Below are 23538 nucleotides of genomic sequence, written 5' to 3'. Positions count from 1 at the left end.
ATGTTTCTTTAAAGTGTCCTGGAGTGTGGTTTCAGAACTCGTTGCTATCCTAAACCTTATGTTCTGCAAGATTTCTGCTTCGACCATTGAAGGTTTTATTCTTCGAAACACAATGATTGCCTGGTGTGTTTTCCAAGTGGCTCAGCGGTAATTCTAAAGATTTATAACGCAAGAAGGAAATTGCTTTCATGTTCCTGGCGGACATAGCACAGTTATTCCATTATGTGGCATGTGCTTAATATAAAAAAAGTAAACAACTGTTCTAAACGGTATGTTTTGTACATCTATATCTTTTAATAATATCCTTGTTGAAATTATTCCAAAAAAGACGCTATCTGTGTTCTACATATTAAAGATATCGAAACTAAAATTTTAGAATATAACCCTTCTAGTTTACCATTGTGCTACTGTCGACGCTTATGGGATTATTCGACGTATTTTTCTCTACTGATATTTTCAGCAAAAATATTCTATAGTTCTCTCAGATTTCTCCATCCTAAATTTGGAGCCACAGATATGCCTGTTTCTTTATAATAAAGCACAAAGCTACATAATTGGCAGCTATCTGTGCTGTGCGCAACATGAGTATCAGAATCTTGTATAAATATCTCAATTTGTTACTTAAACAATAAATCAAATATTACAAAAAACATTTCATTTTTTATAACTTTTTTATATCATTTTTCTCAGGTGTCGATGCTTATGGTGGAATAACAGAGAAAACTATTGTGTAGCTTTTTGATTGACAAAAAACAAACAAATTAAAAAAAAATACATTTTAGAAACTTGTATATCATAAAGGTTAAAAACCATTTAAAATTAGTATTATAATTCGTTTATAAATACATATACTAATATTACAACAGTCGTAAGCAAATATTTCTGATCATATCTTTTTCTCACGGTTAAAAACACAAATATTAAAATTGCATTTTCTATAAATATTCTTCCAGAAGAAAATTTATTGGAAAGCTTTGTTATATATTCATAATGAGAAATAGTAGATCGAATCAAAAATATTTATTTCATGAATGACAATAAACATGTTTGGTTGATTTTTATTTTCATAATATATTACTCGGTCATTTTAAAATGTTCTTGTTACTGTCGTAAAATGGCTTATGTTGCTGCGGGTGCTTGGTTGTTCGAAAAACGACCATTGAAACGAAATAAATTAGGTCCTCCTGATGTATATCCCCAAGATCCAAAACAAAAAGAGGTACGTTTGTTATTGTTTTAATGTTTTTGGGTAAATGACTAGAATAAGCCTTGGAGTTAAACAAATGAAGTACTTTGGTTAGTTTGTCAGTGACACTAGTATTAATAATGATAGTGATACTATGGTAGTAGTAGTAACGGGCGATTGTAGTTTTAGAAAGTACAGTCTCTTGTGGTAGTGTCATTGGCACTAACACAGAAGTACCCACACTAACAAGTTTATAACCTTATATTTTTTATTCTTTTCCCCTGGATTAGATATTTTTTTTATTTCAGTGGTATTGTCTGTGTGTCATAAACTCAAAATATTGCTAAGACTAATTAGTAAGAGTATGATAGATAGTTTGAATCTTATTTTAAAAGTCTCAATAAAATTAATAGTCAGTGCCCAAAGAAATAGTATTAACGAATGTATGTTGATTCTGATTTATTCTCTATTTAGGCAAAAACAATAAGGAAGGCTAATGATTTTCTTATTAATAAAATTACTTTTGTACATTGAATTTGTTTTCCTGTCAGTTTGAATATTCTGAACATATATTAAAATTAAATAAAACTTAAGTTAAAATATTTTGAATAATTGTATTTTTTACTGAAATCAAACACTTGTTGGAATGATCATGCTGTGTCAATCAGTAGAAATACAATGTATCTCAGGACGGCTGGTATAATATTAACCCTTTTGCTAATAAAGCATAGAACAGTATAAATACAATCCTAGTGGTTAAAACTATGATTTATCAAAGTGAAAGAAAGCCTTTAACATGTTTGGGTTATTGATCACTCACTGAATCTGCAAAACTAAGTTAATGCAGCCTTCAGAACAAAAAAAAAAATCACATAAGAAAATATTATTACTATTTGCAGGAATCTGGTAATTTGTTGTGGGGTCATTTTTTTTTTTTTATCTGTGCAAATCTGCTGAGAGAATAGAGAATGGGAGGGGGTGAGAATATTCCTGTTGATTTCTATCACATATAACATTTTATTTTCTGAGAACTGTTTTCATTCCACCTTTTGTAAAAATGGGTTTACATTTATTTATTGTAAGTGTATGCTTGTTAGTTTTCATAGGCTGTGGTAATGTATTGGTTAGTAATAGTTCTGCTGTGTGTTAAAATAAACCATTCTGTTGTCAAACTGTGTGTTATTTATTGTTTTACTTTTATGAACATTGAGACCTTGGAACTCAGACTGAAGAATTCTGTGAGTGGGGAATTTGAATTATGACATCACTGAGTATAGATCTGTTGTTATGCTCTTTATGGAAAATACGTGGAGGCCTGTGTGATATACAACATAACTTTTGTGGATAAAAATAAATCAAATATTTAGCAATATGTCAGTGGCTTTTTTCTTAGTTGTTAATGGAACAATAAAATGTACTTCTAAAAACACTAAAGTTTGTTTCATAAGGTTCTATAATTCAACAGTGCTTTTGCAGAAAGTCAGTATTCTGTAATAGTGTACAAGTGATGCACAGAGCCACACCACATAGATCTCTATGCATTACTATGTTTGTTAGTACTGTTATAAAGTATTGTTAGTTTAGTATTGCAGTTTGCTGGCTGAACTCATCTTGACTGATGGCTGTTATTATATTGTTACTGTGAGAATAAAATTTATGATGTAAAAATGTACAACATGATCAGTTATACATGTATAAGCTGTGTGATTGTAATGTATTTTTCATTAGGCCTAGGAATTTGTTTGTGCAGTAACTACACTGACCCTAGAAAAAAATGCCCTGAATTTAAAAGTTTTATACATTTTTTTCAAAAGTATTCAGAGAATATAATTTGATGTTTGTGTGTTTATTAGAAAATGTCATTTTTACCTGTTATCTGAATGAGCAACTTTCACAATAAACCTGTTCATGAAAAGCAATCTTGGTGGAAACTTTTAATTATAACAGGAAAAAATTCAGTTTTATACTGATTGTATTAATTATATTTAAAATATAGTGTAGACTAGTTGTGTTTTATTCTATGCTTATTATGCTAATTGTTACAAATAAGCCTTAGTGGGAAATCTGTGTTGCTTTCCAGTTATTGTACAAATTCACTTTTTTGTTTCCTCAAGGCATAGGATTTGAAACTTTGTTTTTTAACAGTATGCTTGCTTCAATTATTTAGGTATTCTTTTCCGATACTTTATAAGTCCACTAGTTCTTACATAACATGTAAAACAGAAAAATAAACACATTGCAATCATCATATTGTTAATTTAGTGAATTTAAAAATATATTTCATTAATTGGAAATTTTGTTCTCTGTGTTAGAAATGCATAACTGACATGTGTAATATACTGTGTATGTAAATGAATAATTCTACAAAAAAACTTAAATCTTATTAAAATGAAGATTTGACACGATCTTTGTAAACCAGCTACAGTTACTATTTTCCAAGTGTATTTAAAAGATACTTGGGCAACTGTGTACATGTATTAGAAATGAGGACTTCAGTCTATAGTCCAAAGGAATTTTATTTTCAACAATGGAAGATGTGATACTATATAAAATGTAGGGTAATTTGAAATTAGTAATGAAAATCAATACAAAACAGAAGTAACTGAAGGTAAGATTAATATCATGTTGGAGTAATGCAATGATTCTCAAATTTTGAAGCTGGTGTGCCCTAATTGTTTTTGCTGTCATGATGACCACCTAATATAGGGGAACGTGTACCATGGGGTCAGGAACAATGTACTAATCAATTAATTTCATGTTATTAATGAGCCTGTTTATTAATCAGTTATCAAATATTACTAACTGTCCAACTTTATTCCTTCATAACATGGACTAAGTTGCATTATTGAAGCAGTTAGTATGATTAGAGCAGGCGTTCCCAACCGGTGGGAAATCCTTGATTGTTTTACATGGATTTAGCTAAGTACTATATCAACTGTTAATCAGGACCAGGGAAGGAGGGAATCACAGTATTGACAGTGCAATGAAGATATTTCATTTAAGACTTTTGTCAAAGACATTTACTGCTAACTATAAATAAGCTTAATGAATATGGAGAAGATTCAGGGCCTACTTTCTCAAAACATATTGCCATATTGGTTTTAGTTTTGTTACATTATTTTGATGTTAGTTTTCAAGAGGTATATGATTTGTGTAATTAAAATCATAATTCAGGTTATGTTGCTATAAGTCATAGAAGTAACAATTTTTTTTACCAGGCATTGAACTGTTGCTTTCTTATTAATCAGTTGATATTTTAATATTGCATTTTCACATTTTATCTAAAAGTAACAGAATATAGTATACAAGTAATTAAAATGCTTTAAATAATAAGTGTATGCAATAGAAATTGTAATAACTGTGGTGGCCACACTGTTGCAATGTTTTCAGAACTTTTAGGTTTTAGCTATTTTCATCTTTAATATTCTTAACTAATAAGAAGTAAAAATAACTTATGGTAATTGAATATATAATATTATCAAGAAATACTATAATATATTAACCCTTTTGCCACATGTCATCTTGCTTGTGGGCTTGCATTCTAAATTGTATTGAACTACTATTTTGGGAATTTCTAAATCAAATTGTAGGTTATAATTCAAATTTTAATATTATATGCGAGTTGATTGCTTAATTTAAAAGTAAATATTAAAAGAACACATTTAAATATATATATATGCAAAACGAGCCCAAACGAGCCGTTTTTGCATATATATTTCTCTACAAGTGGGTTTTCTCGACATCACTGACATTTAAATATAGATTTTAGTGAGTGGTGGTATGTTGACTGTAACACTGTTTAAAATTAGGTTTGTCATGTCAACATACTTGGTCTATAGTTTTGTACAAATTAAGAAAGCAGTTTGCTAATAACAAGCTGGAGTATAAAATAAGAACCTCGGATCTTTTTATTTCGCTGAGATATTTCTTATGTACTGAATCAAACACAGTGGCTTTGTTCTCCTCTTACCATTTTTGTAAATAGTTCCCAATATACACTTCAATATGTGACTTGTGAATAACCAGTCAACAGCTTAGTTTTCTCAGTTATTTTAATATATGTTTCACATTCTTTTGATCCAAGATTTTAATGAGGTAGGGTGTGTCTTTAGTCTGCTTGAAGTTTATATTTTTTTAAATCTAAGTACATCTTAGTTACTAAGCTTAATATATTATTGTGAAATTCTATGGTATTAGTATAGTTATTTGTGATATTTTGGTTATTCAAATGAAAATTTATGTAAAAACCTAAAAGAAATTTTGTTTGATATCCCCACATGTTAAACTTTAAAAGAATTAGTAACATATGTTCAGCAGCAACAGAGTACAAAGATCATTGGAAGAAGAGATAATTTGCTTTACTGCATGATTTATTGTTCTGTATTTCGAGGAAAATAAGTTTAATATTTTATTTCTAAATACTAATAATCTATATATAATGTATAATAATTGAGATGTGACTGTATATTACAAAATACTAGTTCACTAAAATCCAACCAAGATAGGGAAGACTAAAGATCAGTTTTATTTTACTGGGTATGTAATATGAGTACATATGCACTGGATCAATGCAAGTTATGTAATGTTAGCTAGGTATGACTGAAAAGTCAATATAATAAAAAAATAATAAATATGTATGTTCATGTATAGCATTATGAGACTTAAGCTACTTAGCCTAAATGTTTGTATTTTCATATTATAATACTTAGTCATTCTAACATGAAAAGATTTATATTTGTTTCCTAAGGTTGGTCAAGTGTCAGATCCCACACAGAGTGTAGCAAATAACATAAAATATAAAGTCTCGCTGAAAACAAACATTTGAAATGTATTTAGGAGATTCTAGAAATTATGCAAATAATTTTTGAAATTTTGGGGACGAATAATAGTCTTTTTCAATCATAACATGAAATCACATTGCATTCAGAGTAGCAACAAAAAAGACTATTTTCACAAACAAATGTTTAGTAAAAATATTTCATTAAATAAATCTGATTTTTCTCTATACAAAATACTCGTAATCTTTACTAATAAAGTCTACCAAATTTTGTGAAAATATGCATGCTGTATCAAAAGTTATAGTGTAAATACTTAACATGTGCAAATGTGTAAACAAACTTGTGTGTTATACCAAGACTGTGGCGAAAGGGTTAATAACCGAATTTTTCTTGACATTTTATTTTGTTCATTCAGTAAAATTCTTATCTTTCTAAACTTAATGTTTTGCATGAGCTAATAATGTAATTGCTCTGTTTATGCTTTTAGGATTGGGTTTTAATTTAGTTGGAAAATTTTGAGATGCATTTTTTGTCAGATAGTTCAGCAAAATCATGATTTAGTTTTCTGTTATGATATATTATGTTGGTCCTGCTCTCGGGGTTTATTGTGTAGGGCTATGAGTCAGGATACATGGTTCCCATTTTGTTGTTATAAACTTCAACTCTGTAATTAGAGTAGGCCAAAGGTTGACAATTCTGAATTGCCAAAGGTTGAATTGCCTTTCTATTTATTTCTCAATTCAAGATTTGAAATGGTTAGTGCAGATGGTCCTTGTGTATCTTTGAGCAAATATTTGAAACAAGCAAGCAGTCTGTTACATCAGCCACTCACACTTTCTCTGTCACAATTTACAAAACAGTTTCCTGAAACTAAGGACAAAGCTTCTTGTAGTTCTACATCTGATTGTACAATAATCAAGATGCTGATGCTATTGATTCTTAGTACACAGGTGTAATTGTACCACATCATTTCTGTATCTCTTCTATATTAAAAATACATGGTCTAAATAGTACCATTTTTAGTAAGCACTTTTAGCATACAGAGTTAAAGAACAATTATATATAACTTCAAGAATTTCTTTAACCTCTAATGCTTCTAAAATAAAATACTTCTAGTAATGAAGTTATTTTTATACTTAACTATTAATCTGCCTTTACATATTTCTATCAGTTTCAACAACCCAAATAGGAGACTAATATGTATAGCACACATTAGTGTTTGTCATAATTCTATAGCTACAGTGTCCTTCACCATAATGCACAATTAATTTTTTCATACAAGGTATAAATTTTTTTTCTAAATTTTTGTCTCCAGTGCATTGCATCACACAATGTGTCAATATAGGAACTCATTTCCTTTGTATGAAGAGGATCTAGATTTTTGGATACTATCTTCTTCATCTAGGTTTTTCTCCACATCAATAAATTTGTATTTAATAATGTCTAAAAAACCCTGTGAACTTATAACAAGGATTCTTACCATCCAGTTACTTTGATGAGCTGTCTCTGTAAGATCTTAGAGAGGATGATTAATGCTTATCTTGTTTGGTTTATCAAATTAAACAATCTCTTCACCCATCCAGTGTGGGCTCTGATGATAGCACTTCACTGTGGATCAGCTGATTTGATTTAAAATGTCAGTCAGGGAAGCCTTTCTCAAGTGACATCTTGTTTCTGTATTTTTTGCCCTTGAGAAGGCTTATGAAACTATGTGGAGGTATTTCATGCTGAGAGACCTCCATTCACATGGGTTGCATGGTCATTTGTCTATTTTTATTTAACATTTTGTAAACAGACCATAGTCTGTGTGGGTTTAACACTTTTCTGTTCTTTCCCACAGGAACATGGAGTCCCTCAGGGCTATGTCTTGAGTGTCACACTTTTTATTATAAAGATTAATGCCACCAGTGGACATCTCCCTTCCTACAGTTGCATATGGACTCTATGTCAGACTTCCACATCTCATATCAGTCATTGAGCAGGAGGTTTATTGAGCAGCAGTTACAGACTGCCCTCAATTGTTTACTTAAGTTGACCACAGCAGATGGTTTTACCTTCTCTCACTCTAAAACTGTTTTCATGTGCTTCTACTGCCAACTTGGAATTTCCCCCCAATACTGAGCTCTGTTTTGGAGAAATTGTGTTTCTTGTGATCTCTGATGCAAAGTTCTAGGGACTTGTATTTAACTGTAATCTGACTTTCATTCCACACATCAAGCAGCTACATGTCAAGTGTACAAGGGTACTGAAAATCCTCCGTGTTCTCTCTTTGAGCTCTTAGGGAGCTGATTGATGTTCTATGCTAAAGATCTATCATGCCTTTTTTCAAACAAAACTGGAGTATGGGTCTATGGTCTATGGCTCTGCCTTGGCCATGAAAATGTTGAACCCTATTCTCCATCAGGGGCTTTCTGCACTTTGCCAGTCCAGAGTTTGTACACTGAGTCTAATGAACCTTCTCTACACTTCTGCCATTTGTAGCTGTCTTTACTATATGCTTCAAAACTTTGATCTTTACCATGGAATCTCACCTGGGGTTGTGTTTTCCTACCTCAGTGGGCCATGCTTTTCAGAATAGATGTTCTGCCATTGCCTCTTTTGGCCTTTGTATCCAGGTACATTTGGATGAATTGGGTCAGTTTTTGGATGACATTGCTGTATCGACTGGTCAGCCCATCCCACCATGGCTTATTACCATCCCCAGATGTGACATTTCTTTGAGTCATCTGAAGAAGGTGGATACTCAGGATTGGAAGTACTGTCTTCTGTTTGCTGAACATCTTTTGAACCATCCTTTCATTCCCATTTATACGGATGGTTCAAAATCAGGTGATGCTGTGAGTTCTGCCATGGTTTGTGGTTTGGTGGTTGCACTCTGGATCACCTCTACAGTGTGTGTTCACTGCTGAATTGTATGTCATTTTGCTACAGAAGAGACTCTTCCTCCAAGAGCTTCCACATACAAGCATGGGCATCACATCAACTGAGCATCTTCCCAGAAACAGGCTGGACTACCTGGAAAGCCTTCAGTCACATACATTTTCAGGTCAGCAGGTTGAGGGCTAACATACTAGAATGGTTGTGCTCTAATAGTCCCATTGCTTGTGACTGGAGTGGAAGGCAGATGATGCAATATTTACTTTTCTGCAAACAACTCCAGGTCGTATACACAACAGAAAATATCACTGCAGCTGGTGATCCTTCAAACAGGTTTGCAGCACTTGATTGAAACCATATAGGGACAGATGGACACAACAAAAAGATGAAATACATTGAAGTTGCCAGCACTTTTACAAACAGTATAAATATAATATAAATATAACCCTTCATCCACTTTTAATTGAATATAATCACTTCAGTAGATCTTTCCACATGGTTGTTAAAATTGTCTCATTGAAGGTATGTTTTATGTTTACATACTTTCCTTAACGCTTTTTTAAAAATTCTGAATGTGTGTGTATGTGTTTACGTATATATGGTTATATGTTTTTTTAAAATAATTTGTCATTTAAGAGCTTTGACAAATTCCTCTAATACTGGCTTATTGTCATAACTATTTAAATTTGATTCTCTGTAAGCCTGATCTATAACACAAACAATATTTTAAGTCTCCTGAAGTACAGAATATGTGATGTGCTACTCATGAAATGGAATATGTTATCCTTGATGATGAGAAACCCACTTGAAATAAAAATGTATCTCAGAATGGCTGGTATGGGTATTAACACTTTTCTTGATAAGGAGAGAACAACGTTTCAACCTTCCTGGGTCATCTTCAGGTTAAGGCATATATGATAATTAAAAATTATAATTATTTTTTCACAAATAACTTATGATTAATTGGGAGTAGTTTCAAATGAAAATAAAAATTATTTCTTTTTTTCATCTTCTGATATGAACTGGTGTACAAAAACCATAATTATTTTCTAGAGTAATATTCATTTTTGATGTTTTTAAGAGTTATTTTACAGGTTGCTGATGTAGCAGATACTTCAGTTGTTGTTGTAAACTAATGTATTGTCTTCTGTTCTTCATCCAGGATGAACTCACAGCAGTCAACGTAAAACAAGGCTTTGCGATCAATGCACCTCTGCAGGATGAAGTAAGTTATTGAAAACAATGATGTTTCTTTAATAGTGTTAGTTAAAAAAAATAATTTGTAAAGATGTGAGACATAACCAACCAAGCAAACAAAATTGAAGTTTATAATACAATTAGGCTTGAAGCTTTTTGTAAGTTTATACCTTCAGAGTGTTAAAGAGAAACAACTATAGTGTCATGAAAAAGTACATATTATAGCATAATAAAATTTATTGAACAAGTATTATATTCATTATACTTCACTATAAACAGAGTAAAATTATAAATCATAAGGATTGTCATGAAAAATTAACATTTATATCATGAAATGTACAACTACATGAAATGCAATGACTAACAAAAGCCTATTGATATAAAAATTGGTGATAAAACTGATAATGAACTTTCAAAACACATTTTAAAATAAAATTCTGTGCACCCTCTTTTGCTATATCTGGTATACTGGAACTTAAGGCTTGGTAGATAATAAGTAATACTGATTTTATTAATTGCATATTCTAATTAAAAATAAGCATTTTTCATTTATTAAATTAAATGAAAGTGAGTGTGTTTTAATATATTTGTTAAATCTTGATTTATTTAATATGATAAAGTACTTGAAAAATATAATGGTAGTTACAGCCTAAATTTCTGTGTGTTTTAAGCATGTTTGTAGAGCAGTGTTAAACTTTAAGTAAATACATGTGTTAAAATGTAGCACTGAAGAAAGTGTATTTCAGTTTTGAAGTCTTGTATATTTTGAATTGCTTGTGGTTTTAATATAAAATGTTAATCACAAATGGTAAATTGGAATAGAAAAGGACATTGAATAATTAGTATCTTTGTATAAAATTTATTTGATTTCTTAAAGCTTGAATTCTTTCCTTTTTCAGTTTGGATCAGCAAGAAATGCCAATATTACAGCAGCAAAGGTGAATATCTGGTTGCATTTGGGATAGGTTTTCTGTGACATTAAGTTAAACAAGAGAAAAGTTATATCACGTTTATTCACATTAATTCAGAGAGGATTTATTAATCATCTAACATCTGGTAATAATAATAAAATATGTAAATAAATGTTCTGATGTTGTATTTTTTAAATTTTACTCTTTAACAGACTAAGGCACATTGTTTGGCATATGAACAGTATAATTGATATTTGTTTTAGAAAAGAAGATAAAATGATGTTTGAAAATATTGTATATACATCTGAGATTATTATGTTTCTTGCTTGTTCTTTTACTTTTTAAATTATATTAAAGATGGCTATTTTCTAATCTGAGGAAAAAATATATTAGTGGTTTTCAAAAGTTTTAAAAGATTTTGTATTTTCAGTTTGGAGCATTTTTCAGTGCTATTCTTGCCAAGAAACAAGAACTTAATACTTTCCATGACTCTGGGAGAAAGAAGCAACAAATTAACCCTAAAGATAACTTTTGGCCAGTATGTTTTTACCATTTTTAAATCAACTGTCTATGTTTAGAAAATAACATATATTGTAAGTAAAGTATTATTATTATTATTCAATTAGAGAAATTTATTGCACAAACTACTTGTTTCATACAGATGACTATGAAAGTGATTATAGTTTACTTTATATTTTTACAATACCTTTTCTGCCTACACAACAGTGTACTGCATCCCTCATCTCTCTGGTCACACCTTCATGATAACTCTGATGCTGTAGACAGCCTTCTTCTAACATTTCCTAGACATTCTGGCCAGATGGGTATTTTTATCCCATCACCATAAATTGCTAAATAGACCATTTTAAATCACCCATAAAGTATCCCCTAACCTCTTTGACTGACTTCCAAGCCTTCTGCTTGCTCAGTATCTTAAAACCATGTGTAGGGCTGAAGAGAAACAAATGTTTCTGAGCACCTCTGATTGCCTGAAAAGCTCTGAAGAACTTGAGATATACAGCCAAAAAATTGCCATGATAGTGAGTTAATTAGTTTATATTTTTACTTTGTAAGTGATCTTAAAGTTTTTTCAAAGCTGAACTGAACATAACTCCAGATATCCTTTTCTGCACATGATACAAAGTTTTAATGTCTTGAATTCAACATTTCATTAAACTGTTTTTTGTTTGTTATATCAATTAGTATAGATAAAATCTTTGCTACTAATCCAAATTTTAATAGTATATAAGTGTTAAGTTCTTAATTCTACAAGGCAACATTTAGAAAAAATCCTGAATTTCCTCAAGTGTGACACAGTGACACATTTTATCTAGGCATCTTGTGCCCTCTGTTTGATCCACCCACCCTTTGTAAAAGTATGAAATTCAACATAAATTACTCACTAAAATCATCATTGCTCAGACACCATATTTTTTATAACCTTCAAATTTATTTGGTTACAGAGCTTTTGAATGGGAAAATTGGACTCCTACTGCCATACCCACCTGCCAAGTCCTTTCTTCCAGGATTTGTCAATAGTTCTTTCTTATGTTTAATTATACATTACCTATAACCAATTGAAAGTCAAGGCTTTCATCTTTCAAATGACTTGCTGTATTATGTTGTGTTCTGAATAGATAAGTGGAAATTTCACTTATAGATTTTTATTTCCCATGGGAATCACAATGGCTGAGTTGGGTGAATTTGTAACTGCTCTTGTTGCACAGTTAGAAAGCTAAAAAAATTGTGATTGTTAAAGGAAATTGTCTGCTTTTTGCATGTGGTTAGTCTATGTTTTTGATATGTTATTTAGATAAAAATTTAGTGCATTACTACCATTAATTTAAGAAAATAGGTTTAAGTTTCACTGACATTTGACAGCAAGAAAAAATATGAATAAGTACTTTATTTCTTGTTTTTCATGTTTTTATTATTACAAAGTGATTAAATGTAAAATATGGATCTTTCTAGGTTATTTAAGATTAGATTAAATAATATAAATAATATAATAATGTTTCACAAGACATGTATGTGAATATCTTGTAGCAGCTTGTAGGTAATGTAATTTGATAGTGGAATGTGAGCTGCACATGCCCCAAGTGATTTACAACTTATATTGGCATGGATAGTAGTTAAACATGTTTTATTGGGCGATCAGACTATTCAAAACAAATACTCAATATATTCATGGACAAATCTTTAAATGAAAAAATGCTTCCCTAAAATATGATTTTCTATGTGAAATACTTATATTACCTGAAAAATTCAAAATTTTTAAGATATAAACACTATATTAAAAATTAGAAGTATTAAATCTATAAAAACTTTAAACGAGTACAAAGAAGTCACGTGATCGGTCATATTGACCGAGCTCGTGTTGAGATAGTTAAAATATGTTCTTTGGTTTGTTAAAGAAATCAATTTGCACCTTTATTTTAAAAAATATAAAGTGATAATTCTGTTTTAGAATAGATAAATTTTCCCTAGTATTTTGACCTCAGAATATCAACCAACATGTTATTCTAGTGCCTTAATTGAACATTTTAATGACATATTTAAAAAAAATGTTTTACATGTTACCTTATCATTCTGTTGCTTACTGTATGAAAGAAAACTAGGTTATAAGCAGATCATAAACCAAAAACAATTGATCTTAAAGCAAATATTGTTTTATTTATGGTATTAGAGGCATATAATTTTGATATTTCAACATTGTCTTTTTGAGGTAGGGAAGTTTGGTAAATTAATTATAATGGGTTTATGGAAGTTGTGTTATTGTGGAAGGCTTATGTTCAGGAAGTAATAATACTTATAGTTTTGGTATATTTACACACAGAATTGTGATGGGACAGTTTCATTTCAAGTGTATATACATGGTTGTTATGCAAATAAGACCATAGATCTTTTTAATATGTCTAATTCAATTTGTTTTTAGTTTAATTTTTTTTATTTCTAACATAAGGTAAATATATAAAGAAAACTTGAAGTGTCATAACTTACATTGACTTTTAAAGATTTTACTAATAATAGCCATGAACAGTTTCTGAAATTTGAGGATAATGTACTTCATTTTTAAATTATTACACACCCAGAATCCTTTCTTATATTTCCATAATAACTCTTCAAAACTTTGGTTATTTTCTTTATAAAAAAATTGCAGAATAGCATAGTGCTGAAAGTACAACTTACCAGCGATGTGCAAACCTAACTATTATGGCAGAAGTTTATTAGTTTTCAAAACAAATTAAGAAGAAATCAGTTGAGGATGCTTCAAACTTACTTTAGTTTGGTGAACTCTAAAATAAAAGTTTTCTGAGTTTGAAAAATTGTAGATGTTTTCAAACATCACAGTTTATCAAAAGGATGAAAAATATAGTTTTATCATGTAAAATATTTAAGTGTTGTAGACTTAACTTTTATTTGTAGTCTTCTATTTATCAAAATTTAAGGCTCCTATACCATATAGTATATGTGTTTGTGGATATAAAATAAGTAAAATAAAACTAAAGTTAAAATGTTTATTTTCTGTTAGAATTTTTTAAAATTTATTTAAGTTACGTAGGATGCAGTAATATTTGTGTCGTTATTTGTTAGGTGACACCAAGATCAAAGAATGCCATTGAGGCATGGTTCAAAGATTTGGCTGGGTCTAAACCTCTTACAAGTTTGGCAAAAAAGGTAGGTTTGTTTGCTGTATTGAACATTGAAATTGTGTAGATTTTGATTGTTTTTATATGTTTTAAATACAATTATTTTTTTAATACCATAAAATTAAGTTAAACTTTACTGCAGCTGTAATTAAACTTGGTCTCATTGTTATTGTAGGTACCAATATTTATTAAGAAAGAAGAAATTTTCATGAACCTCTACGAGAATGCCGTGCCAATGGTACGAGCAACGTGGTTTATAAAGATGACATCAGCTTACACCGTTGCCATATCTGAAGCCAAAATGAAGAAGCGTCAGCTTCCTGATCCATCTCAAGGTTTGGGCTTTTACTGATTCTTTATTTATTGGCTTAGCAATGAATGATATATGAAGTCAATAGATCATTATTATAAAATATTTATTGTATGTGATTGTATGGGAAAATAGAAAGAAGACTATTTTAGAATATTAGTGTACTCTTAACAAAATACAGTATGTAATTAATATTTTAGTTTATTATTAATAGCTCTATATATAAAATCTGAAACATTAAAGAAGGAACCTGTTAACAGTAGCCATGTTACATCAGTGTTGTTTGGTTAATACTTCATGTATTTTTGGAACTATTAATGTGTAGTCTGTCATAAATGATGATCCAAGTACTATCATCCTTCTCCATAGTATACACCCTAACCTCACATTTCATAGCTAACTGAAATAAATAAATTTTGCAAAGTCTAGTTTGGCCAACTAAGAGGCAGAAAAGAGCAGTTAAAACAATCAAAACTTGATAAATTCCTTTGTGAGCTAATCATAATTAAAGTCTTCCTGAAATTAATTCATGGGGTATTCGTAGAATAATTATTTTTAAGTCGGTTAGATTAGCAACTTGTAATATACAGGAAGCCAGTATGTTTTGGTAACGATACATTCCAACAATGGCTTTTATGTCATATTACTCAGTAACAAAAAATGTAACCTAATATTGTTATTAGTCTTTGTACTGAAAGTACAAAATGAAATATACAGACAGCAAAGTTTGAAAAATATTTGATCTTTTAACTGAGACTATCCATTAAAAGGTTTTCTTTTGTTTAAAATGTTGGTGATATAACAGAAAATAGCTTAAATCAGAAACAAGTTTAAAATTGAATTGATACTTTAATAGTAAATTTTATGCAGTTGGCTGTATGTTAGGTTATCTCATGCTATGTATGTTAGGTTATCTCATGCTATGTATTTACGCTTATTATACCAACACTTATAAGGTTTCATGGCACTGCCCTTGCTGTCTTCTTGTAACCCACATTACTGAAATTGTAATGGATAGACAGTAATTGAACTTTTCTTTCTGGATAAATGCATTTTCATTCTTCCTACATTGATAAATATAAAGAACTTAACTATGGTGCGACACACACTGGCTTTTATATAGTTTAGATGTCATATATTATTTTAAGTCTAAATTCATTGGAAAACAAATTGTGTAATAACTATGATATAATAGTTCATATTCCTTGTTACCATAAAATTAGAATAACGTGGTGTATCCTTGTAAATGTATTCAGATGTGTTATGGTTTGTCTGTATTATAGTTGTAATAGCAAAGCTGAAAGATTAGAAGGAAAAAAACAGTCTATATTGTAATGGAAAGAAATGTGACTAAAAACCAAAATTTAAACCTTTGAGTATTTTACACACACACACACATCTGTGTGTAGTTTCAAGACTATTAGTGTGTTCTTGAGGTTAGTGAGAAACTTTTTCTATATTCATGCATACTGTATTAGATAAAAAACATTGATAATATTTTTAGAGTGGACCCAAGCACTTTGCAAGTTCCTACGAGAACTCCTTCAGAAGCTGGCTGAACACTATCACAGTAGTATATCACTGGGAGGATCTGGTAGTGGTGGCAGTGGAAGTTCTGGATTGAATTCTAATAGTGGAAGTGGTGGCTTAACATCTAGTACGACATCAGCAGGAGGAGGAACTCCTCTGGCACTAGCCATGACCGTGGAAGTAGTGTATAAACAGTGGCAGTACACTACTCAGCTGGCAGCCCACTTGTATGAAGTGAGTATTCTTACAAGGCTAGTTAAGACTTGGTAGTTGGTGGTAGAGTTTGTTCTGTCACATTTTTTAAAAGTGAAAGTAAATTATGTGTTAATATCTTTAATTTTGGTATATAACAGTTATGAGCTCTTTAGCATATCTTTTATCTTTTGTAGATATTTATCATCACAGAATTTTGATTTTCATAAGATCATTGAGGGCTCGCAGCAACACAGTTGTGATTTCTAGTACTATTTGGTTAATTAAGGAGTTTTGTGCAGTGGAACAGCTATGAACATTTAGTAGTACATGATTGTGGATTCTAATGCTACATAACTGGATTGTGTATAATTGTAATTAGGCGGTGTTTGTATTGTATGTCTTTGAAGAGATGTACTACAGACTATAGAGTACTAGTGAATTGGATATCTAGTGCCACATGGTAGCTATGGTTATCTGGATTCTAGTATTCTATGAGAATAATGGAGATCTAATATTACATGATTAGATTCTAGTATTCCGTGAGAATTATAGAGATCTAATATTATACGATTAGATTCTAGTATTCCGTGAGAATTATAGAGCTCTAATATTACATGATTAGATTCAAGTATTCTGTGAGAATTATGGAGATTAATATTGTACGATTAGATTCAAGTATTCCATGAGAATTATGGAGATTAATATTGTACGATTAGATTCTAGTATTCCGTGAGAATTATGGAGATCTACATTCCTGTAGTACAGGAGAACTAATTGGATATGTAAAATGGGAAACTACTGGTGTTTAATACAACATCAGTCTAGCTCTCTGCACTATTTGACTATTGAGGATTTCTGTTGCAACAAGATCTTTGGCATTTTAAAACCATTTTCAAGCATTATAGAACCTTTTTGGATTTTTAACATGGAATTACAAATGTTAATTTCAAGTGAAATAGACTTGAGGGCACTTACTTTCATGGCATTTCAACTGACACAAGTTTAATAGAAAATAGTTATTTTTACATAATTTTATATATTGTAAAATGTTTGTACTTCGTGAAACTCTACAATTATAGCATTGAGGAATACACGACAACTGTATGTTTTTCCTTAATCTTGTGATGATTTTTAGTTGGTTTTGACTGACACAATCAAAAAACTGATTATTTGTTTGTGTGTTCTTTGTGACAAAGCCTAAAATACAGTTACTTTTATACATTTCATGTGGCACAGGTTAACATGTTACTTTTAATGATCTTCGAGTGATGTAGGGGAGAAATTCATAACTTTTAATGACTTTCAAGTGATACAGTTTAAGAAGGCAGTTACTCTTAGTGTGTAGAAAGTAATACAAGACAGAAAATTATTATTTTTAATGAGTGTCAAGTAACATGTATGAAAAAGTCATAACTTTTAACTCTCAATATGCTCTTGGTCTGTTTGACTGACCATATGACCTCTTTTTACTTGTTTAAAATTCTTTTTAGATGTTATATTTCTAACATTCAGTGTAGTGTATGCATCTTCACAAAATATGGCAGTTTTTCAGTTAATATTATAAGTCTTTAACATTCAAAAAATCATATTTTTAGTGAAGCATTTTTAATAAACTGAAATAAATAGTTGCCCATGAATGTATTTAGTATTTGTTTTGAACAGTCTGTGTGCATATTAATTTTCATGTTAAAATTAAAAAATGCTTTTTTATTATCTCAAATTTCCTTTGTGTAATCCCTAAAACCTTCTAATGCATTTAAAATATTTTTTTGCACTAAAACTTTATCTGTTATCTTCTCTACCCAATTGTAAAAGAGAATTGGTCAATTTGATCAACTTCATACCCCCCCCCCCCACCACCACCAAATCGCAGTAAATCCAAATTACCTGTTTTTCTTTCTAGAATGACTTCAGATCATAACATGAAACACCATTGGATTATCCCAAGTAGTTCTAAGTTCGTAACAGTGTATATCTATTTATAATTAAATTTTGTTGTATTATGACTGTTTATTGCTCTTTGAACTGTGGTAAATTGCTGTTTGCACCATTATAAGTTATAAATCATTCAGGGAACATGCAGCTCTTATGAATTAGATTACTCATTGCTATGAGCTTCTCACGTGTTTGCCTCATTAAACATTTTTATTACATAATTTTTTTGTTACCTAATCTAATCTTAACATGTTGGCTCCCAAGCCTATTTTGCTGATACTTTCCAGGGTCCCACTAGTCATTTTACAATTATTTTTTCAGGAAGAGTGTACATGTTTTGTCCCAGCCAATAAGTGGCCTATAAAAAAGAAAATAGAGCACGACTCACAGGTGGGCCATGTGGGTCTTACTAGAAGACCATCACAACCCACCAGTGGGTCATGTGGGAGCCAACATGTTAACTAACCTAAAAGGATTCGTATTTTTACATATTATTTACTGTTATAATTGTGTGTGTGTGTATAAAGGATAAATATAAAAAAGAAGAAATAAAATATTAACCTTTTTTTTTTGCTTTTGATCATCAAAGAGAGTTAACCCTAATTTTTATACCAGTGATAATAGTGTACCAAACAAAACAGGCTAATAACATGCAAAAAGTAGATAAATTTCCTTACCATTCAAAATGTTTCTGGCTTTCTAACTATGCAACAAGAATTGTTTCAAATCTATCCAAGCTAGTCATTAACATTTTCATGAAAATATTGATACTCTTCAGTGAAACTGAAATTTAACCATTCAGAACATGTTATACAATATCTCATTTCATAATGCAAACCTTGACTTCCTGCTGATTATAGATAATATGTTAGTAAAAGTAAGAAAGAACTATTAATGAATTCTAAAAGAGAGGGTGTGGCAGGGGGGGTCTGATATTCTAGTTGATAGCTGTGTGACAAAACAGAATTGAAGACTACAAATATGTGGTTTGTTCGAGCAATGACAATTGTGTATAGAGTAACTTTCGTTTAATTTCATACTTTTTCAAGGGGTGGTGGATCAAATAGGGAAGATATTAAAAGACGATGTATCATGTGTCTCACTAGGGGAAATTCAGAATTTTTCTTTTTAAATTTGCCTTGTAGAATTAATAATGTAAAACTTGCATGATATAAAATTATGGATTATTAGCTAAGATTTTATGCTATTCTAATTGGTATAACATAAACAACAATGTAGTTTAATAAAATTTTAAATATGTAAGACACTAAATCCTTGTGTCATGCTCAATCAGGGATACCTGTGGTGAAAGGGTTAGTGAGTTTCAAGTGGTATATGTTAGATTGTTACTGTTAGTGTGTATAAAATATCACAGGGTAGAAAGTAATTATTTTTAGTGGATTTCAAGTGAGAAATGTGAGAATGTCATCACTGTTAGTGTGTTTCTAGTGATACATGTTTGAAAGTTACTACTTGTAGAATGTTAGAAGTTTGTAAATTCATTCCAAATTTAGATACAAAACATATTTTCATTTGGCAATTTAAAAATATATTAACTAAGCTGAGATAATAAAAAAAAAACCTATTGTAATGCCTACTAGTAAAAAGAAAATGTGATATAAATATATCCATGGAGTGTTTTAGAAACCAGGCTATTCTGAAATTACCTCTCATATACTTTTGGAGTGATTTTTTAGAAATGCTTACCAAAAACACATATTTTTTTATCAGGAGGGGCTTCTAGACAGGCAAGACTTTCTTACCTGGACCTTGGAACTTGTAGAAAAAATCAAAATTCCTGATGATTCCATATTACAACTCGTATTACCATTTGTCTTACAGGTAATTTTGGTTGAATGTCATTTACATATCAGTATGTCGTCTGATATTTACTTTGTTACTTCATTGTTATTCATGTCTAATAGTAGTTTTGGTTTCCTGTAAATACTGACCATCACATACAGGAAGCACTTTACAAATATCAGGTTCACACACACGTGTCAAATTTCAGAATTTAAGTAAAACCAGTATTAAATTCTAACTGCTTCAATTATTTTTTTTACTCAATAATAGTTTATAACTGATACTTGGACATTCTTTATATTCTAAGTTATGTTTTTATGAAAGTTATGACAATTTCCTTCTATAAAAAGATTAGAAGACTTGGGAACAAATCATAGATCTAAAAATTGTTTTACAATATCTTTAGACATTCTTTTCATTACTGTAAACATTTCTGTGTTGAATTATATTTTTTGAAAGTTATGGCAATTTTTTTTCCATGTCAAGACATCAGATAAGCCTATTAGGTTTAGAGAATACAGTAGTGATGAAAAATTTGTTGTGACTCAAATCCTTATATACTGAATATTATTGTTAAGTTTATCATACCAAAACAATGCACATAAATTTAAAAAACTTATAATTTATTGAAACAAAGTATATTTATTGAACATAAATCGATTTTGACCATGAATTTTAGCAAAAGTATTTGTTACCTAGTAAGACTTTGCATCACCTTTAAAAGTCATAGGTCATAAATAAATATGTTGGTTTTTGCAATGTTGTTTAAGAATTTTAGCTGTAAATGGTGACTATTGTAAGTGGGAAAATAAAATATGTTAATGAATATCTACATATTTTCTAATTAAGTAAAAGTATTTGTTTAAACTATGGAAACATTGTGTTTTAATTAATTGTTTAAAATTGTTTTGTTCTGAATTTTTCTTTATAGTTTGTAGATGAGTTCACCAACTCAGAACTCCTTTCTCGTCGTTTGGCTTATCATTGTGCCAAGAAACTCAATCTCCTCATAAATGATTATAGTGTCAGCTCACCTAGAAGCCAAAGCCCTTTTATATTAAACCCTTCTGGCCCTACAGGGTATGTACAAAATCCTATTTGTATAAGTGTTTGACTCTTGTTTAATTTTTGAACAGTCATCATATAAAGCATAGCAAGACATAAGAACATGGCTATAACTGTATGCATGGTGAGGCTTCAAAATTATTTTAATATCGTAAACCCCACCCCTGTGTAATTACTGTATTCGATGTTTTGTTCGTTTAGAAGTTGTCTAAGGTCATAACTTCAGGAATTAAAATTTGTGGCAGTCTGTTTATATACAGATATTAAAAACACTGAAACTTCTGACTTTTCTATTTTTCAAGTATCATTAAACTTTAAACATCAGCTGTTTCATTGATGTTTAAAATCTAAAAAAATATAGGTTTTCCTTAGTGATTTTTTTAAATAACTGGAATTATTTGTATATGCCATGATAAATGTTAATAAATCTGAAAAGCATAAGAAACAATTTTGAACTCTAAGTAGCTGAACAAGAATATTCTTTAATACTTATTTTAAAAAGTACAAGTGAAACACTAGTTGATTTTCGTATAACTTGAATTGGACTGTGTCATTACGCAGTTGTACTTAATATTGTTATGAAGTAACTACATAGCTATTAAACAATATCATGAGAAATGAATGATGTTGTGGTGCTATAAATTGAATATTGTTGTGTTAACATCTTTCAGGCCAGCTGTATCACCTCCAACCCAGCCATTAGTGAATCCTCTTGCTGCCAACCTTGCCGAAATCATGAGCTGTCCTCATCACCGAAGTATTATTTTAAACTTATCAGCAATGTTACAGGTAAGTTTTAAGTTTCTGTTGAATTAGTTTGAATGTTTTTGTTCCACCTTTAATATAGTTAAAGAAATGCTAAGATAGATAAAACGAGTTGGTTTAAAGTTTTTCGTGGATTGCTCCTTCCTGGAACGTAGGAGTGGATTTTGTTTTGGCATTTGTGTTGAGACTGTCTTCATATCATGTTGCTAAATAAACTGCACAATTGGTTTATGCATAGGTTATTATTGACCTCTGCTTCACGTGTGTTCAATCTATAAAATTTCAAATCAAGTTTGATCTGTTCTGGCTGTAACATTTCTAAAAGAAGGTAAATCTGTGTAATATGCTTTAAATATAGTTAAGTCAGAGACTAGAATCATTTTTGGTGGACTCAAACCAATATGGGATATCAGGCATTTTATATCCCAGTTATTGTTTTTGGCAATAGTTAATTTGTTCAGTATGCCCTCTGTCTTGGTACTATACATAGGCATCTCAATCTGATAATGTAATCATTTTTTCTTGATTAAAAAAGTAAATAATGAATTTTGTATGTTAGTGCAAAAATGTAATTTTTCCAAACATTTTTCATATGTACTTTCAATTCTTCAAACCACTTTCCATTTAAAACATGCAAATACTCTTATCAATTTCAGAAGGAAAACCTACATTCCAAAAATGCTGAATTTACCAGGTATCTTTAACATGAAACATAATATTAATTTCATAAATGAAGAAATGGTATTTTCAAAATTATGTAAACTTCAGAGTACTAAAATTATGAAATTATTGTTATCAAACAAGCAATTGTGACGGTATAATGCTTTTGTTTTTTTCTTGCTGCTTCTGTTATTTGTTATACAAGTTAAACTATTACATTAGTACCTGAAGCATATAATATTGATATATTCATGTGACAATCGTGCTGCTCTTGTATATTTTGTAGATTATCACTCTGGATTGTCCTAGTGCCTTAGTATGGAACAATATTGGGGAAGGAAAGTCTCACTCTATCCTGAATGGATCTCCACTGGATTTGCTGCCTTGTAGTCCATCTAGTCTTCCAATGCCTCCAAGGCCTTACAACCCACAGGTATAAGCAGGATTGAACATTTTATTTTTAAAATTCTAGGCTTAATTTAAGAGACAGATTTAACTTCCCCAAAGACCATCTGGAGGCATCATCTATTTTAACCACTCACACTATTGTATAACAGTGTGCTGTCTGTCAATCAATCATGGTGCCACATAAAGGATACTTACTGTTTTAATTTTTACTATCACAATGTTATTTAAACATGAGCCTGCCATGAATCATGAGAAAAATAATGCACTC

General features: G+C 30.4%; 1 protein-coding gene across 5 annotated transcripts in view; it reads left to right on the top strand.

The window, feature by feature from the left end:
- The first annotated feature begins 1077 nt into the window (after positions 1-1077).
- kto (mediator complex subunit kohtalo) overlaps positions 1078-23538 on the top strand; it is a 73991-nt gene continuing 51530 nt past the window's right edge. For all 5 annotated transcript variants that reach the window (XM_076513987.1, XM_076513985.1, XM_076513986.1 and 2 more), the window contains exons 1-11: positions 1078-1219; positions 10004-10066; positions 10938-10976; positions 11380-11487; positions 14544-14627; positions 14775-14934; positions 16414-16673; positions 20301-20411; positions 21304-21452; positions 22109-22226; positions 23149-23295. In XM_076513987.1, coding sequence (XP_076370102.1) covers positions 1115-1219; positions 10004-10066; positions 10938-10976; positions 11380-11487; positions 14544-14627; positions 14775-14934; positions 16414-16673; positions 20301-20411; positions 21304-21452; positions 22109-22226; positions 23149-23295 — 1344 coding nt within the window. In that variant the 5' untranslated portion in view covers positions 1078-1114. The remainder of the gene's footprint in view (positions 1220-10003; positions 10067-10937; positions 10977-11379; positions 11488-14543; positions 14628-14774; positions 14935-16413; positions 16674-20300; positions 20412-21303; positions 21453-22108; positions 22227-23148; positions 23296-23538) is intronic.

The sequence above is a fragment of the Tachypleus tridentatus genome, chromosome 7, assembly GCF_004210375.1.
Source record: "Tachypleus tridentatus isolate NWPU-2018 chromosome 7, ASM421037v1, whole genome shotgun sequence".
NCBI classification, from domain to species: Eukaryota; Metazoa; Arthropoda; class Merostomata; order Xiphosura; family Limulidae; genus Tachypleus; species Tachypleus tridentatus.
The sequence above is the reverse complement of the archived record's forward strand: the minus strand, read 5'-3'. Positions and strand labels throughout refer to the sequence as shown.